Source organism: Gavia stellata, chromosome 7 (assembly GCF_030936135.1).
Source record: "Gavia stellata isolate bGavSte3 chromosome 7, bGavSte3.hap2, whole genome shotgun sequence".
NCBI classification, from domain to species: Eukaryota; Metazoa; Chordata; class Aves; order Gaviiformes; family Gaviidae; genus Gavia; species Gavia stellata.
The window spans coordinates 39,489,671-39,508,789 of record NC_082600.1 but is presented as its reverse complement, the minus strand read 5'-3'; the positions used below and the strand labels follow the sequence as shown (position 1 = coordinate 39,508,789).

General features: G+C 50.8%; 1 protein-coding gene across 7 annotated transcripts in view; it reads left to right on the top strand.

Moving 5' to 3' along the window:
* Window positions 1–19,119, top strand: part of SLC8A3 (solute carrier family 8 member A3) — a 95,214-nt gene that overhangs the window by 69,054 nt on the left and 7,041 nt on the right. For 2 of the 7 annotated variants that reach the window (XM_059819649.1, XM_059819644.1), the window contains exons 2-3: window positions 2,880–2,986; window positions 13,998–14,015. In XM_059819649.1, coding sequence (XP_059675632.1) covers window positions 2,880–2,986; window positions 13,998–14,015 — 125 coding nt within the window. Of the gene's footprint in view, window positions 1–2,879; window positions 2,998–4,359; window positions 4,464–5,090; window positions 5,098–12,994; window positions 13,008–13,997; window positions 14,016–19,119 lie in introns of all 7 variants that reach the window. The other 5 variants (XM_059819647.1, XM_059819645.1, XM_059819648.1 and 2 more) reach the window with 4 other exon arrangements.

Here is a 19,119-nt window from a genome sequence, read left to right as displayed (position 1 = left end):
GGACTTGCTTTGCAAAGCCAGTGTTTTACCATGTGTCCTCTCTATGGCTCCCCACTGTGTTTTCTCTCTTTCTACACTTTTTTTTTTTAAACATTAAAAAAGAAAGACTACTCTCAGGAAATCTCACTGTTGTGGGACTACTTACTTGGCCGTATAGAGCTCTCTGTACTTAACAACATGTGCGCACAGTGAGTCGTCATTCCTTGAGTCCAGAGCTCTGAGTATTCATTGCGCAGATGAGGGGCTTGCGTGAAATCAGACTTTCCACACACACGGTGCACGGCCAGGGAGATCATCTGCCATGCACACGTCCTCATTAAATGAGCATTTCTCCTCCTTTCTGGTGTGCGCACACACCGCTTACGGAGATGGGACAGCCACCTTATAAAAGAAAAGAAAGAAAAGGAAAGTTGCTGTATGAAAGCAAACTCAAATGGTGTGCATGCATAATATTCATTGCATACAGCCTTAGAATAGCTTTATCACAATACCTAAGCTGGCCCCTGGGAAACAGAGTCTGTGCTTTTTTTCCAAATTTTTGCAGACAAGCAATAGAGAGTAATTTGGAGCTCCTAGAATGGAAAAACATGAGCAGTGGTAATTATGAATAGGATTTTAAAAAGCACCCCATGTTCAGGAAACACTGACTGCTTTTGAAAATCCTACCTTCTGTTTTGTAGTATATGAGGAAGAAAGAGATCAGAGTGATGAATCAGCTGTATCTTTAACTCGGCAAATTGAACAAGCTTTGCAAAGTAGCAGGGGCCCAGACAACATCTGGTTCAAAAGCCAAATTCAGTCAACCTCTCCAAAGAAAATGCAACAAAATCATTGTGATGAAGTCTTAACTGAGCACCAACATTTACACCAGAGACATATCATTTAAAATCCTATATCCTTCAGGTGGGATTAGCAGAGATTGAAAAGGTCTAGAGAAGGGAAAAGAGGCTTGCTGGCATTAGCGCAGGATATGGGTAGAACAAGCACTGGCAATAATAAAGCTGATTTGGCTTAGAAAGAAGAAATAGAGGTGATGTTTCTTGCATATTCATGTACTGGTGGATATAGCAGATGTTGTCCAAACTCTTCCCCCTATCCCGTATGCCATCATTTGAAAGACGGGGTTTGGGACCAAGTGCAAAACAAGAGCCAGCACAGGGAATGGGACTTCTGCAGTCAGAGTGCAGGAGCAGGTATGACTTGAGAGTCAAATTGGAGGAGGGCTGGATAATTTTGTGGTCGTAAGTGGTATCAGTAGGAATGCAAGCTGCACCAATGACAATTAATCAAGTCTCCTATTCTCTGCTGTGAAATGGTGATATTTTGGGGGCTGCTGGCAGTGGCAGCATCCCCAGGATGCAGGGCTGGACTGCTCATTCTCTGAAGTGCTATGGGATTGAAGGTACTGGGTGTATTTAATGCCAAGGGCTACCAGCTGAGGCACATAGGAATTTGAAGTTTGCAGCTATTTTTCCAGGATCTATGATTGCCGGTCCTGCTTTTCTCCTCCTTTCCATCCCCAGCCAAGACTGGTTGTGCACAAAATGCACCAGGGACTGATCTGAACACTGAGGATGGGCAGGGAGCGAGGGGAGGTCGTAGCCACAGGGCTACGTGTGGGTATGGAGCTGTGGGAAGGGGGATCATTCACCGGCAGGAGGGGCAGCTGGCTCTTGGGGGCAGTTGTTTTGGGGTAAGGGAAATGCTTTTTATGTGGAACTGACTTTTCGTTTAAAAAAATGCAGTTCCAGCTTGGGGTTGGGGCCAACTGGAAGTTCAGGAGCCCTGAGATGGCAAGCTCATGCCTCTTTAGAGTGGTTGCATTGATATGAGCCATGTAACTGTATGTGCTCATCAGTGCACATGCAGACAACATTGCATTTAAGAGGGTGTGAGATCAGCCCAGAATAAAAGCACCAATCCCCTTTGTCACAAGTGAGGGATGAGACTGTATGAAGCCTTGCAGGCACCAGGAAAGCGGGGGGAGCGCAGGGGTCATTTGCAGCCCGTGATAGTCAGTGAAGCCTTGGCTGGAAGGAGGCAGTGGGTTGGCAGATTCTTCAACTCATTTCCCTTCTTCTGTTTGCGTGTGAAAGCCAAGGGATGGTGACCTCTGCAGAAGGCATGTATTTTCTGTGAAAGAAACCATGGCATGGTGAGCTCTTCGTTTCTTTTCCAACAAAATGCTCCAAGACCTTGTAAGAAATTTGCCTGAGAAGAGACATAGGATGTGCTGCCTGGCTGCTCCAGCAGCCAGCACCTCTCAGAGCAGGCTGATGAGGCTGTCCCTTTGGCAACTGATGATCCTGCATCACCTAGGGTTCCCTCTGACGTGAATTGTATCAGAGCTGCAGGTTGGAGGGTTTCCCCACGGCCCGTGCAGCCAGCGGGCATCTGCCCAGCAGGCGGGTGTTGCCAGCCGGGAGACAGCAGCACGGTGCCTGCGGGGTGTGTGCGCTTGTATGTCTGCTTTTGTATGTGCGTGTGTATGCGGTGGGTGTGCTCCGGTGTGTTCCAGGGCGAGGGAAGCCTGCTTCTCTACTGGCCATCAGACCTCGTTGCCCACACGCTGAGCCCTGAGCCGCCGTGCTGGCGGCTCCTGAGCCCCTCGCCGGTTTGCCGGGGGATCAGAGCTATTTTTGCCTAACTTCACTTCGCACACTGTGACCTGCCATCGTGCCTTTGGGTTAAACAGAAAATTGGCTAATGTCACTTGCAGGAGTGGGGCTTTAGCCTTTCTCAAGGGCCATGTTGAGCTTGTTCAGTGGGTGAGAAAACTTTGACTCTCTAATGTCCCCATTCAACTCTTTACCTTCCTCCACTGTTGCTTCTCTATTCCCTTCTCCCCTTTATGACACTTACTATTTTTCCATCCACAGCAAAACAGTTCACATCAAGGTAATTGATGATGAGGAGTATGAAAAAAACAAGAATTTCTTCATTGAGCTGATGAGCCCCCGCATGATGGATATGAGTTTACAGAAAGGTGTAGTACTGGCCCTCCAGACTAACATTAACGTTCTTCTTTCCTCTTCTCTTCCATCTCCTTCCTCCTCTTCTCCTCCTCTTCCTCTGATGTCTCTCTGTCTCCAACCGCTCTGCCCTAAACACTGCTGTGCGCACACACCGTGTCACATGGTACCCATGGGGGGAGCGATGCTGGGGCCGGGGAGAGGCAAAGTGGCGAGGGAGGCAGAGAGAGAAGGATGGAGAGCAGTCCTGCTTGTCCATGTTTCTGTGGTGGCTTCAGAGAGAGCTGCTGCCATCCCCACTGGAGGGTCCAAGCAAATGGAGGGTTAGCGGGAAGATGCTGGCTAGAAACACATCCAGCATCTCATCGCCTCGCCCTGGTCCTGTGGGGTGTCCTGGTCAGACCCATGTTGGAAAAAGACAGGAATCAAGGCCTGGCAGAGAAGCAGCTCCTATAACTTCTGAGAAGGACTCAGCAAAGGCTGTGCAGCCCCTGGCCTGATTGCTGCGGAGAGGCTCTGGGAGTGGGAGATGAGGGCAGGGAGGAGCTGATGCCCTGCTTTGGTTCTCCTGAGGGCTCACAGCAGCTGTGTGCATTGCAGGGATCCTGGAGGGAGCCAGGCAAGCTGGCAGCAGGGAGAAGGGGCCAGCCCCACTCCAGCACCCAGGGTATTTTCACTTGAGCTCCAGAGGCATTTTAGTCCCATTGTGTCCCCCACGAGGTCCCAGCAAAGCTGTCCACTCCCCGGGAAGGCTGCATCCTCGCTCAGGGAACAGGTCAGGAGAAAGAAGCAGACACTATCAAGGAGAAAAAGCAATAAGATGTGCCATTTTAAAAATGGAAATTAGAACTATCAGCCTCCTTTGCAGCTGACAGAGCTGTAGCCCGCTGGCAGAGACCCACCGCACCCCACTGGGGAACGTATCTGTGAGCGCCCATCTCTCTCTTCTTCTCAGGCTCCCAGCCCAGAGTCCCTGCAGATTTATTATTAATTGTGAGGGTAGCAGAAGCAATTGATCTTCCAGCTAAAACACAGTGGGTACCCCAGGGTGGTCCCTGGTGATTTCCAGGCAGCCGCTATCCTTTGCATTACCATGTGACACTGAAAAAAACGCGCTGCAGAAGTCACCTCCCACTAACCATCAGCAAGGTCCTCCCCCCACTTTCCTTCCCTCCTCACCCCCTCGCCAGCCCCCTCTCTCCCTAACACCTCCCGCTCCCCAAGGAGCAGCTGCGACGGATGCCCCGTGTCCAACAGGCAGGCTGATGCGCACCGCCCCGCCGGGGAAGGGGCTGAGTGCCAGGAGCCCGCGCCGCTGCTGCTGCCGCCGCCTCGCCTCCGGCCGGCCGATTGCTGTACATGGTTGTCTTTCTTGTTGTCCCTACAGGAAGACCGTAAGGGTTAAGATAGTAGATGAGGAGGAATACGAAAGGCAGGAGAATTTCTTCATTGCCCTTGGTGAACCGAAATGGATGGAACGAGGAATATCAGGTGTGAGATCCTTTATGAAAAAAATGAAAAAAGAAAAAAATCAGAGTCAAGTCTCCAAACCCCAAATCCAGAAAATATAACCCTCTTTCTCATCCTTCCCCTCCCTCCTTTTCTCCTCCTCCTGTAGATGGATTGACTTTTATTCTCTGCCCTCCTGTATTCTCGCTCTCACCCTGTTTCGGTGTCATCTCTGCCCTTTAGAGCCCAGCTTACTTCTGATCCTCCTTTTGTGCAATGCTTGAGCCTCGGAGGCTGTATTATTTTGATTGGGCTTCCTTGTCTTGATCAGTTTTTCTTCTGAGCACACCTTTGCTGTTCTCCCCTCTCCTGCTCCTTTGCCAGGACCTTGGGGAATGTGAAAGGCAAGAGAAGGGCATAATGCATGGCTTCCCCTTCGGCTCCTCCTGTATGCCCCTCTGTCCTTCCCTCTGTTGTTGCCTGCCAGTGGCATTGCCTTGGTGCTCTTGGGTCCCTGTGAGGTGCGGTGAAAAGCCCGTGGGAGAATAGGGAAGGTGTGAGGTATCTCATTTTGCTTTTATTTTAAAAAATCATTTTCCAGTTATTTCATCTGAAAATGCCCTTAAAGTGTCGCAAACAATCCCAGCCTGTTGTGCAGAGGGTGTGGAGCTCTGCTGTAAGTCCTACTTCATCAGCAGTGAGACCCAGGATCTCCCAGCAGAGCAGGATTATAATGGGAATAAACCCTGATTTATGGTCATTCCTTGCCTAGATCTATCTTCGGCCTTGTCCTATACATGCTTGACCCCTTTGTCACTGAGCGAGTCTTGCCATTGGCTTCACCAGCTTTGGGGTGGCCCAGGAGGGCCAAGCTTTAAACACAAGCACTTTACAAAGGGGAATTCAAATCCACCTTCTGGGTGTCTGATACAGAGTAGAGACAGACGTGTGTGCCCACAGGCTTATTTCTGCTCCCGTGTGCTGCTGCAGGTGATGGGAACACCTCGCAGTTGCCTGTGCATCGCACAGCTTTCCCTTGCTGAAACGTCTCCTCTCTCTTACCTGGCCAGCTCAGCAGCTGCCCTCTGGCCAGTCCGAGCTCCCATGCACGGCTCTGCGGGACATTTGGGATAGACACAGCTTGCATTAGCATGACAATGTCATACAGCATCCCTGGATTTGTAAAATGCAAACCCAAAGAGGATTCCTAGTTTAATGCCATTAGTCCGTCTCCTGCAGCCTGCAGGCAATGAGGGGCATTAGGTTTCACCAAAGTCCAGCTGCCCTTGAGCAGAACCAGTGACCAACCTGCCATATCCCATGGGGGTATGACCCAGCAATTAGTTGCCCTCCAGGGTAAAGATGTGAGCACAGCTTCTAGGCAGAAGGTGTCTGGCCTCAGCTTGTAGCCACTAGTTATTTTCCCACTTTTCTCCATCAGATGAACTGTATAGCGTGCCGTACCCTCTGTGTGGGTACCTGCTCACTATAGCCATATTACACTCAGATTTCTTCTTGCAAGTTTAAGGAGATTAAGCCCCTTGAATCTGTGTCAGCAAAGCGTTCAGCCCTAGATCAAAGTCTTCAGCCCTAGAATCACCCCAGGGTCTCCTCTCCGCACATACCGTTCCTGTCCACGGGGCTCCCACCTCCATCTCACCAGATGATACAGGAGGAAAATCACTTGCCTCTGGCTCTCTCCTGCATATGCACTCAGCAGCCTGGAGCATCACACTGAAGTTTCTGCTCAGTTGTCTGTTCTCTGTGAGCCCTGCATCCTTTTCTAAACCAGTGAGTTTCAGGATACAGAGTCAGGCAGAATCGGGCTGGTTTTTGTGAAGTCCTGCATTTCTTTTTCCTGAATGGGCCACTTTGCATCTGGCTGAATAAAAATGCTTATTTGAAAAAAATCTGAAGAGCCCTTAAGGTGGTTCAGTTGTAAAATGTCCTCATTATTATTAGGACCCTGATGCCAGTTTGCCTTATTGTGGGTGTCTCGTTTACACCAGCATCAGTTGGAGTCAGTGGGACTGATTTGCAACAGGCAGAGAGGAGATCAGAGCTGGACTAAATGATCTGCAGCACAGAGCCTGCAGGGCAGCCTCTTCCCTCGCCGCAGGTAAGGACGCACCCTCTTTACCCAGAGGAAGTGAAGGACCATGTCAAGGAGGAGATGCAGAGCCCTGGTTGGCCTCGTTAGAGAAAAATAAGAGCGAGAGCACCGTGGTTTTAAAATCTCAGAGGCAGGAGATTAAAATGCATTTGTAAATGTTGCTGGCACAAGGTGGCACAGTCGCTACACTAATTCCAGGGCATCTGGAAGGATCCTCATCTCCATAGTGCTGCACGTCGTGGCATCTCTGACGACCGTACCTTGTGCCTGGGATGAAGAATAAGGAGCTACACGAGGCTTTCTCATGCAGAACATCGGAACTGATGGATAGCAGATGCTGTTGCCAGCAGCTTCACAGGGCACAGGTGTGAGCAGCTGGCTCCCGGCGGAGAGGAGGCAGCCTGGGACACGGACAGGCTCACACATGCTTGGGGAGGCGTGCGACCTGCCGTGCAGCGTTGGGAAGGGATGCTCACGCTGACTCCCGCACACGTGTTCCTGCCGTCATTGCACCATTGCAGGGGTAGAGTTCGGATGGTTTGTTTATTGCAAAGCACACGCATGACCAATGCAGCCCCGCGGGCTGCAAGGTCAGTGCAGCTGCCTCCGTGCAAATGGGCCTCTGCAGTGCTGCATGGATGCTGCCATTGTCCCACACCCACCCAGATGTTGGGAAAATCCCAAACTGCAGCCGCCTAGCTGGGACTTCATTTGGTTTTGTTGTGGTGATAAATGGGCCCCCACGTGACTCACACGGTGAGAGCAAAGCACAGCTCCTGTCTCTCCTGGGAGGTTCAGGCTGGGTTGCTTTTGATGAAGAGACTCTCTGGGTTTTGGCTGCCCACGCGTTGTTTCCAGTGCCGCAAAAGACGTGGTTTTCTTGACGGTGTGTCCACGTTTTGTTGTTACTCCCCACTTAGCTCTGTCACACTGAGCCAGTGCGTAGGGTGCTGTAGGAGTGTTGGATGTTCTCAGACAGCTCTTCGTAGCGTTTTCAAAACACCTCTTCTGGTGCCGTTGGGAGCAAGGCAGTGTTGGGCACCTCAGCTGACTGGCAGTCGTGTTTGGAAGTAATCTGCGATCCGGGTCACGCCGAGACAGCCGGTCTATCGCAGTCATGCCTGCACTATCGCAGCTTCATGCCGAGGGCTTGCACTCGCCCCGGGACGTCACCTTAAGGACACAAGCTAGGTAGCAGTGATGAAATCAGTGCTGAAGTGTGGTGCCCTGAAGGGCTGGCAGAGCTGATGGCAGGGCCGGTGATCAGGGGAATAGACTGTGCTTCTCAAACCAGCCTGGGGCAGGGTTTGGATGGTTTATTTTGGATGCAGAACTTGGTCTGGAGCCCCATGCTATTAAAATCCCCTGTGCTGTCCCTGCGGGTATCCACACCACTGCCAGCTGCGGTGGCAGCGGTTTCCGATAGACACGCAGCGAAGGAGGATAGCAGGCGGGAGCAGGGTTCGCTACCATATGGTTGATTTGCATTACTGGCTGCGCTGTCCCATACATGTGCCGGTACAAAGCAGTCGCCACCAGTCAGGGGAACGTCTGCTTGCCCTGACTGGAGCTGTGAGGTAGAGGGGAATGACTTTGTCTTGGGCTGCACAGTTAGGTGAGGCTGTGTACCTCCAGGAGGGTCTCTGTGAGGGCCAGAGCTCAGCAGGAGATTCATCCTATTGCTGTCGCTGTTTGCACCTGCAAGCGCCTTACCGGGGAAAAACATCTCTACTCAGGAAGGTACCTGTGGTGGTCCAAACACAAATTCCTCTCTTCAGGTTGCTCAGGGCTTGCACAACGCATAACAGCCGCTGAAAACAACCTTTTGACTGAAACATTTTGCATCATCTGCAGATGCTGCTCCTCTCTGTTCACCGCCAATTATATCAGTGCCGTGCTGCTTTGAGCCTTGGGGCACTCAGTTGTTAAACCTTGCCATAAGGAGAGCTGACAACTTACTCCTACTTTTACTTTCCCCCTATGTAAATGTTACATCTACAATACCAAACTTTGTCTTGCAGCCCATTTATTCTTTTTCACCAATTGCTTTCTGCAGCTGGAATTTTTCAAAGCCTTTCTGATCATCCAAACAAAACACATCAAGTAGTTTTACTTTAGCAGCTCTTTTTGTTGATGTGCTCCAATAATTCAAAGAGATGAGAATAGAACTGAGATGGCTATCTTGCCAGCCCGGTCTGTGATGAAGACTGATACTGACTCAGTAGTGGCGTATCAGATGCAAAGAACACTAGCAAAGATGGTGCTTGCCGCAAGCTGGTTATATCGAAGTGAATGAGTAAAAAGAAATCAAAGAGAGACTCCCATTCTTTGCTTGGCAAAGATGGTAAATGTTGCTTTTCTCTATCCTCCTGGACATTTCCCAGGATTCTTCATTTTTTTGTCTTCTCCATTTCTAAGAAATCAATCTCTGAATCCTTCTGGTCTCACCTTTTCTCCGTATGCGCAGTCACATAAACTGAATCTCTGTCTACTGAGCACTGCAGGGCTTTGAAACCTCCCAGCACCCTGAGCCACCTTTCTGGCCATCGTTTTTCAGCACCTTTTTCAAGTGTTCCCGCAGTGAAACGAGTCTTTTCCTTTATGACAAGATGCTGTCTGTTGGTTTGACTCTTGCTCTCATGGCAGCTCTGGTATCGTGTCAGCTCACAACTAGGACTGAGGATTTTGCTGCTGTCAGCAGGATTTTTGAGAAATACTTTCTTCACACATCAGCTTTCACACTTTGCCCGCAGTCCTGGATTACAGGAGAAAAACTTGCTTTGCTTTCCCTGGATAAAGTCAATCTTCTGCTTAAATTGTGGTTAACCTTAGTGTTGATGGAGCCCAAATGGCAAGTGGGGCTACTTTGGAAGATTTCACTTGATAGCAGATAATGGTGAAAACAGCATTTGGAAAATTATGTTTCATGAGGGTAAGGGTAACTGGGAGTCTGCTTGTGAGAATTCCGCTCTTGGCACAGTGGTGGAAGATTCAGTCTCAGGGCTGGTGTGTGAAGGCTGAGTCTTGAGGGTTATGCTTTGTAAAAGGGACCAATATCCTTCATGCACAATTTTGCTTCAGAAAGCATGTCTCCCACAAGATACAACTTCACTGGAAACAGGAGCACAGATGGCTGGCAAGCACTATTAAACAGCTTGCTGGCATGACCTGGCTTGGGAAGATTTTGTCTGAAGTCCTCTCAGCCCTCCCAGCACAGAATCAACCGGTATGGACAAATCTCATAACACTTCTCCTTTTAATCAAGTGTCGGCACCACTGACGAGAAAGCTTCGTGCCCCAGAGGGGGGATGTGGCAGGCAGTCGCAGAGTAAGGATTAAACTGCGAAGGAAGAAGGATTCCTAGTTTGGATTGATCCAGCAAGTTATCTGTATCAAAACATTGATGAAATGATGTGACTTGGTACAAAGGTCTGTGCCTGGATAAGATAAGCTGCATCGATACGTGAGCACATGGGCTGCAGTTTTCTGAAGTGTGGGCAGATGCTGAGAAACTCCTTCTTCCATCAGCTGCTGATGGGAATAGCAAAGAAATGTTAGATTGCTGTTACCTCCTTCCCCGAAGGTTTAATAATTTGCTTGCAGCTCTGTGATTAAGCTGAATGCTGCTGATTCTCCTGGTGGAGAGGAGTCTCTTGGAGTCTGCAAGAGCTTTGCTATTGACTTCAATAATAACAGCATTCAGGGTAATGCTGCAAAATCTCAGCCTTGTTTAGCCCATAAAGAAAACCATGTTTATAGCTCTTCACTGTCCATTAGGGAAACAGTTGGCTCACCTCAGTGAGCAAATCTGGAGGCAGAGCCTGTGGAAGGTTACGTCTGGAAGATGGGGGATCCTTACCTCTTTGGAGAGCTGAGCCCGCTGTTTGCATGGTCACTGAGCTCCTTTGGGCGTGCACAGGGTGCAGGCAATGTGTTCTCCTTGCCATTTGCTGCCTGTGACTGCCCTGTTGTGTGACTGAGGGTCTCCTCAAAATCCAGCCTCTTCTCCCTCGTTTCAGCTCACTCTGTAAATCCCAGGCCTTTAAGAAGGATCCTCTTATCTACGCAGTGGCTTCCTGGAGTCTTTAGGGATATTGATTAGAAAAGACTAACGTTAATGAAGAATGAGTCCAGAACAAAGCATGCAGGTGGTCAAATCTCTCTGAAGTAAACAGCGGAAAAAGGTATTTCACTGTTTAGAAAAAGGCTGGGACACACATTTAGCACAGGATTTACAGGATTGCCCGATTTCTGGTCTGCTCCCATCCCAAGCCCAGTTCCTCTTGGTTTAACCTTCTTTGGCCTCAGTAGAGTTAAAGGAGGAGGGAATTCAATTCCTGATCTGTACCCCACACCAACATGCCTGTCACACTAGAATTTCACCCCTAAGTGCATTGAAAATGTGCAGATGAAATAGTTTATTAGTAATTAGCTTTTTTTAGCACCTAAATTCAAGTCTAAATTGTCCAGTTTCAGGGGTGGCAGGGAAAGCAGAGTTCATGCACACAGTTTTGACTTTGCTTAGTAAAAAACAGGCCTGCAGGGCAGAGAAATCCCAGTAAAGGAGGAACTGGGGTCCAGAGCTGAAGGCATTGGGTCTCCTGAGAGAGTCAGCGTCACCTACCCTGTCTGCGGGCACGGGTGTGCGTCTGCGCTCACGCCATGCAAGGGTTAGGGGAGGGGTGCTTGGGACTGCTATTTTGGATTTGGCTGCGGAACTAATTTTAGCAGCTCCCTGTAAGAATACCTATGTCAAGCCTCTGAGACTACCTGGGATGCCAACAGCGATGAGGTGGCCTGGCTTGGCCCCATCAGGAGTGTGATGTGCAGAGCAGGAGTGCAGGAGGAGGAGAGGTGCCCTGGGGAGGGATCGAGGGATGCAGCCTGGGCTGGGGGCAGTGGAGGGAGGCTTGTGGGATGGGAACAGCACGGGAGCCATCGGCAGGGCTGGTACAGGTACAGCATCCCCAGATGGACTGTCAGGAAACGTTACAGGTCAGGGCTAAGGGTGTATTAGCAGATGCATGTGCAGGAAGGAAGCTTTAGTCCGTGAAATCATTTTCTTGCTTGCCTGCACAGCATTCACTCAGAAATATAAAGATAAAATAATCCCTTGGCTTTCTGCATGCTGTATTCTTGATGTTTCATTCATAGCTTTATAGGCTTCTTCAAATATTCATGTATCATATCATAAGTGAAAGGGAGAAAAATAGTTCTTTTGCAGGCTCAAAAGCAAATGGGGAAAAAAATAAACTCAAATCCCAGAGCACTAGAATAACGGTTTTAAAAAACATGAGGAACCAATGATTTTTTTTTTTAATAACCGCAGTAGCTTAGGGGCCCAGTAATATTTCATTACATTAAATTTGAACACCGAATCGACCCATTGTACTAATGTGTGTAATTGCAAAAAGGCAAATTAAATTTCCCCACATCGTCTGGAGAACCAGAAGACCATGGAATAGTAAGGAGGCCACAGGTTAACATGGAGCTGCAGCAGGATGGAGCTACAACGAGGCTCAAGACTGGTGCTGCAAGGAGCAGTGACAGGTCTGCTGGAGGCTTCCAGGCAGAGCTGTGTGGAGGACAGGCGGCTGCGCGGGCAGAGCGGATTGTCTGCTTCTCGTGGCTCTGTGGCACTGTACGTGCTGCAGGACGTATTCACGAATGGTTCCCCCAAAGGTTTTTGACTCTCAAAAGGAATTGACCCTGAAACATGAGGGATGCTCAGCAAGGAGCCTCTTCATTGCCCCTTCCCCTTTCACTGGGCCTCTACCTGCCCGCGCGGAGAGGGAGATCTCCCCGAGCGCCCAGGGTATTTCCAGCTGGGGAGATGGATAGCTGGATGAAGGTCTTGACTGGGCCAATGCCGCTCCACAGGCTGTCGGGAAAGCTGTGCCTGGGGGTGCTGCCCGACGGAGCAGAGACGTGGCTGGGAGCCAGGACTCAGGATTACTTTCTTCTGCTCTGCCCCGGCTCTGTGCTGTGCGACCTTTGACAAATCGCTTAGGAAATCACGTTCAAACCAGCACAGATACAATTAGGTGCATCTGTATAAAAGTGCCTGCTTCTCAGAGGCCTGAACCGGCAAGCCTGGGTAAATTAGCACTTTTGGATTCCGGCCCACTTCTGAGTTTGCAAAATGTTCCCTTTAGCCTCTCTTTGCTTGCTTCACCATCTGTCAAATGGGGCTGTTAATACCGACTCAGAGTTTCAAGCTTCTGAGTCTAAAAGTGCATGATAATAAGTGTTAGTAATTACAAGACCATCATCACACACAACCAAGTCTTTGGGGACCAGTTCGCTCTTTGAAGGACAGGTAGAAGTCAAAGCTAAGGCACAGAGCTGGTGCTTGGCACCTTTTGAAGAGGGTTTGGTATTTTTTGCTATATGGACTCTCCTGTAGTTAGTTTGAAACTTGGATGCAGTCTGTGGCTTTCTAGGGATAACACCTAAGAAGGATCCAGCCAGATGTTTCTTTGTGACAGCTCCAGGGAGTGGGTAAATCAAAGCAGGGGAGGGCCAGGAGGTCACTGGCCAAGGCAGCAAGAGGGCTGGGCTGTGCCTCTACGGAAAGTCAGGGTAAGGTCATCCCTTGCAAGGACCTTTGCCCCCTTCTCCTCCATTCCTCCCACCTCTACTCTTGCAGGACCACGCAGTCACATTTCACGGGAGGCAGTTGCATCCCACTGTGATGACATTGCACGGCATGTGCCCATGCAGCACTGTCAGGCATTCCTGCAATTGGGAGCAAAGAGAGCCAGGAGGACTCAAAGCGGTGATGCTTTACATGTGTCTGTGCTCCTCTCAGCACCCTGACCCCCTGGGAGCGGTACCTGTGGGGCGCAGGATAGGCATAGGCAAGCCAGGGCATCCCAGGGGATGGTGCATGGCTGTGTTACACCCTGCCCCATTTCACACTGGAGGCCAGCACCCATTTTATCAACACCTTCCCCTGATGATGCTCTTCTCAGTGAGCTGCCCACAGACCCTCTTCTCAGCCACCCATGGATTTACCAGCGCCTCCCCAGCTGTGCCAAACCCCACCACAACCACGCACCCCCGGCTGAAGCAGGGGCACCCCCTGTGCCTTCCAGTCAGTTTGGGTCATGTCAGGCCCCGATGGCAAGCGTAACTATCCCTCCCCGACTTTTCCCATCCTTTCCTCGCTACTCCCTGCCTGCATCCCATCCCTCTGCCTTTGCTTGGGGGGGGTGACTTTGAGGACCCAGCGCCCTGGTGCTCGTCAGTGCTTGCCAGCCTCCTCCCCATCTCGCTGCCGCGGGGTCTGCTCCCCAGCCTGCGCCCGGCATGCAGCCCCGGCGAGCTTGCACGCTGCCTTGCGCCATGCCCATTGCTCACTGACAACTGCCATCTGCAAAACCACTTTTCCCCTGGGATATTAACTTCTTCCCTCTTTTCTTCTCTCTCCCTGTCTTTCTCGTGTTCTTCTCTCCCCACAGCCCTGCTGCTCACCCAAGGTAAGTGCTTTTTCTCCTTTCCTCTGCCTGCTCTGGCTCTCTTTTCGTGCCCTTCGGTCAGGCCCTCGTGTTTGTTTGCTGTGTTGTCGACAACCCCAGCTCACGGTGTTCACGTCCAGCAGGAGCTGGTTAAAAGCAATGCATTAAGAACATGACAGTGATTGATTGACGTCTAAGAGCCTTCCCCACATTTCAGATTTTTCCCTGGGGTTTTGGGAAATGTCCCAGCCAGGGTTGCAAAGCAGCACATGCAGCTCTGGCTGGTCTGGGGCCGTGACCCGACACTCTCTTCGGGCAGCTCTCGGGCGTGGGTTGTGCTGATGCACTGGGGAGCACGGGGCTTTTCTGCAGGGGGTTGGCACTCCTGGGGCGAGGGTGCAGGGCTGCACAGGTGTCCCCTTCCCATGCAGGATCAGGCCATGCATCACCCCTCAGTGCATGTACCCAGGTGCTCTCCACCTCCCGCCCTTGGGGGGTGGTCCCAGGGGTGCGCTCAGCACCAGGGCAGTGCTACCAGGGCACGATAAGCATCAGCACCCTTTCCCTCCTCACCCTCATCTCTGGCTCCGCACTCTTCATCTCCTCTCCCCTTAATACTGAGCCCCACCTTCCTTGCCCAAAATCCCCGTTGCGCCGGTCTCTCTTGATCCCACTGCGGTGTGATGTATGCCTCCTGTATTTTTCTTATTCCTTCAATTCCAGATATGATTACCATTGAATTTGCACTAAAGAAACATTTGTCAAAAGATAAGGGTGGGCACGCAGGGTGCAGAGAGGAGCTTGAGTCTGACAGGTTTGCAAGCAGAGCTGAAAACCAAAGCGTTCATCACGCCTGAGCCGTGCTGCAAATCAAAGGAGCAGCATCTGCCGTGCAAGCTTCGGTCTCTGCTGCTTTTCGGAGGATGCCAAATCTGCTGCGCAGGGGATGGCCTGAGCCCGTCGGATATTGGGCTAATTAGGAAATTATTAGTGGCAGGCAGAAGTCCCCAGCTCCCCAGATATCAGCTTAGGGTGTTCATGGAAAACTCCTCGGAGTGGTTTGGACATTTTCCTTTGTTACTTCTTCAGGTCCAGGAGGACTGGCAATAAGTTGAGCACAGTCTCCTTCCCAGTAATTTCATTGCTTTAATTCAGTAGCTGCCTAATTTGATGAGAACGCTGGGAACCAAATAATTTCTATTAAATAACATAACTTTCCTTCCTTTGTTGTGATCCAGCCTGATTGCTTTTGGCAGCCGTTATGGGAGAACTTGGTCACTAGCTATGGAAAGTTGCTTTCCAGTTAATAAAGAAAAGCCTCCTCTCTGTCTGGGAGGGGTGGTCCCTGGGGTCCCTCCCTTGCTGGGGTGCCCTCCGTGCGTATGGTGCGTGCTTGGCCCACAGTTCAAGTTCGTGGTGCTTGGCCCCTACGCAGACTTCAAGCTAGCGGCCAGCCAGTGAGCAGAGCTCCGCTCACCGCAGAGGCACGTGCTGGAGTGTCACTCAGCGGCAACCGCGGCTAATCAGTGGGGAGAGAAGTGACGTCCTCGTTTAGTCCGTGTCATGTTAGATTTAGTTTACACAGATGCACAGGAATCTTTGTAAAAAACCTGCATTATTGAACATTTCAGTGGAATCTGTCGGTCCTGCTCCTCATCCCCTCCCTCCCAGAGCAGCTCGCACAGCTTTCCCCGGGCAGCACCCCTTTCCCTGGGGCTGCGTCCCTGGGACCACTGGGCTCTCTGGCTCTCCTCCACAGCCCTGGGGCATTCGCCCTCCCGTGGCACCGCTTCAGCAGCCTCCACCGGGCCAGCAATGGCACGGCCGCCACTCACTGCAGTGGTCCTGTCTCTTTGCAGAAGCCCTGGGATGCCCAGATGGATGAGCCCAAGTGAAAACACCTCTTTTGTCCCAGCAGCCCTTACCTGGGGGTAAATAGGAGATCCTGGCACTGCCCCCACCCCACCTTGCAGAGCCCTCCCTGGGTAAATGGGGCTGTGAATTTTACATGAAGCAAAGTAACTGGGCAGGGGAGAGCCTTTGGCACGGGTTCAGCTCAGCATTTGTTTCCTCTGAACGGGCTCTCCAAGCCAGGCTCGCAAGGCTGTGCAGAGCTTTTGAAAGCCTTGCTTGGCCAAGTGTCCAATGCCAGCTGTTGGGGCTGCAGAGGACCACAGTAGTACAGGGTGGCTGTGGAGTGACTTGAGAGTCAAACCTGGGGTTTTTTAACTGCCCTAATGCATAACCTTTTGTTTTGGCACCGGCAATGATCTCTCGGTATACTCTTTGTACAGGTAAATATTTGATACCAATGTGCATAGCTACTCCAGTTGTCCCTGCCATTGCCAGCAGTGGACGAGCTGCTCTGATGGTCTTTCCAGCCTTTGCAAAAGTCACTGAAAGCCTGAGCAGAGCCTTGGCGTGCAATTTTTTGGGCTTAGGAGGTTCAGATCTTTAAAGGGATGAGGAATTATCTAAATGGTAGATATTTCTCTACCCTCATTTCCACATATTCACTCAGATCAAAGAAAATACTTCTAAATGTGTTTCTCTACTTATGCATTAAAACTCATGGATCCACTTTGCAGTGGGAAAGACTGGGGAGCAGAGACGCTGGCTGACTGGCCTGTCAGGGACAGTCGTGTCAACAGCAATCTCAAGGCAGAGCCGGCAGTGGAATAATGCGCAGTTCCCAGCCCTGTGCCTTAGCCTCCCTCTCATGAATGTGCAGCATTTCTGAGTTAGCGTTAAGGACGCTGGGGCATGTATATGGGATGTATCACGCCTCGAAAATAGCTTTCAGGGCTAAAGTAAGCAGATTCCTCCCTTTTTAGAAAGCAGCCCAGGCTGCCGGTGCTTGTGTGCGTGCATGTGTTTCAGTAAAGGGCATATCCATATGCTAACCTCAAAAGCCAGAGTGTCTTTTAGCCAGCAGTCTTCCCCAGTTGTGACTGACGGCTTGACAGGGCTCTGGAGAGAGGAACTCATTCATGCTCACTGTTTACTTTGTTTAGCCAGGATTGTATTTTATTGAGCCACAACAAAAAAAATCCCATTTTAATTGTCTTTTTAATTTCTTCCTAGCAGCGCAGTCCCCAGAAGGGCTGACCTTCATGCAGATACATGCCCACTCTAGAAATGGATGGAGACAAGATAGCTCGAGGAGTGTGAAATGGCCTTCACAGCAATCTTTCATGAATACATTGCTAGTTTTAATCCAATTTATTCAGCAAGTTACAGGGAATACAAACTGGTCCGTGGCTGTTTGGTAGTCTGCAGCATTGCCTAGGTGATGGGTAGCTACCTCTCTGACGGTGTTACAGGGCCTTCCCATTGCCTGTTTCAGCTCAGAAGGTGTAGTGGCCAGATTACCCCATGGAAATGGGCTTTATCTAACTTTGATTTATGATGTGTCCAGAGGGCCACAGGCAATGTCCAGTTCCCATTTGGTCCCCCTGGTCTGAAGGAGGTTGAGCTAGCAAGCACTTGTGGAGTTCCTACCTTCCAGGAGCAATGCATGATAAGGGAACAGTGCTCGGTGCTCCCCTTTCCCTGGAAAAAATAAGAGTAGGAGGGGATCTGCTTACACTATTTTGAACCTGAGAAACTGCCTATCATGTATAGGTCGGAAAGTGCTTTACAAATAGTTGCAGATCGAGTCCCAGGATGGCCCTGCAGGGATAAGTCGTTCTGGTGCCAGCGAGAGGGCTGAGTGAGCATGGTGGGGACATGCCCAGCAGGGCTGCAGAGCATGGCAGCGGTAGGACCATAACTAGGAGCTCCTGGCTCCCCTCAGCTGTCCTACCTTTAAGGATCTGAACTGACCCTGAATGAGGCAGAATAAGTGGGAACATGGAGTGGTTTAACCAAGAACCTCTCCTTGCTTCCTGCAAGCAAGTGTTGGGTCCAGCGCCTAGCAGGTGTCAGCCTGTGGCCATTGCTACAGCCTGAGCAAAAGTGGACTTCATTCTCATTCCTCCCACCCAGCCTTTGATCTTACCAGACTTGTTTGTGCTCTCTGCTTGTAGCATCTCCTGTCTAACCCATGGGCTCCCTGGCACGAGAAGCAGAGTACCTTGCTGCAGCACCAGGCGCAGCAGCCCCAGCTTGCCTAGCCTTAGCAGCCTGTGCATGCCCCTGTAGCCCAGATAGGTGGCTAGCACTTGATGGTAACACACACCTGAGCACCAGAGCAGGCAGGGTTTAGGGGACCCCTCTCTCTCCACCTTCCCCTTCCAGGGAGGAGGTGGAGGCAGCCCAGGAGGTCCTGGCAAGCTGCTGTTCCTGCTGGACATAGCCAGACCTTATCAGGCTTAATTGGGGTTGACAGCAAGGAGTCCAGGGTGCAATCCGCATTGAAAAGAAGGTACTGATGCTGATACAAACAGAAATCAGGCTAGTTAATAATTAAGCTGCAGCTTGGCAGCATTCACCTTGACAGACTTGACCTTCCAAATTAAAACCCTGTCTCTCCCCCATGCCCCTTGTGTTTTATTTATCACAGCCCTTGATAGTCGTCTTTGCAGGCTGACACACTGGGGTGATGTGCGCCACACCTCACCAATGACCCGTCCCTGCTTCCTGAAGGAGCCCTCCAAGACCCCCGTCCTTACACCCAGTCCCTCAGGAGATGGGGGCCTGTGGCTACCATAGCCCACGTGGGAGCATGCCCCACGCTTGCTGCAGAGTCAGTGGCCTCCTGCGGCTCTGAAGGCAGGCTGGTGCACCATGGTGCTAGCTGAAGTGCTTCCCTGAAAGGCAGGAGCATTGGGAGTGTGCTCTGCCATTGGGATATTGCAAGAGTTTATTTCCTCTCAGCTGTGGGCTCTGTACACACAGGGCTCAACTCAGTCCTCAGCATCCCATGGGAACAGATAGACCCAGCACGCCTGGAGCAGGTTCAGGTTGCGGTCTGGTGTTTTGCAGAGTTTGGCACTGATTCATGTTACAGGGTGCTCAAGTGTCCTAAATGGTAGGTGGGGAGGAGTGGCAGATTCATGTAGGTGCTTTGTATTGCTCTTTGGAGGTATTTAACTCTCCCCTTAATTGTATGGCGAGTATAGATGGGAGCAAGAGACAGGTCAAGTGGGCTCTTAAGCTTGTCCTTCCTACCACAAATGGCACT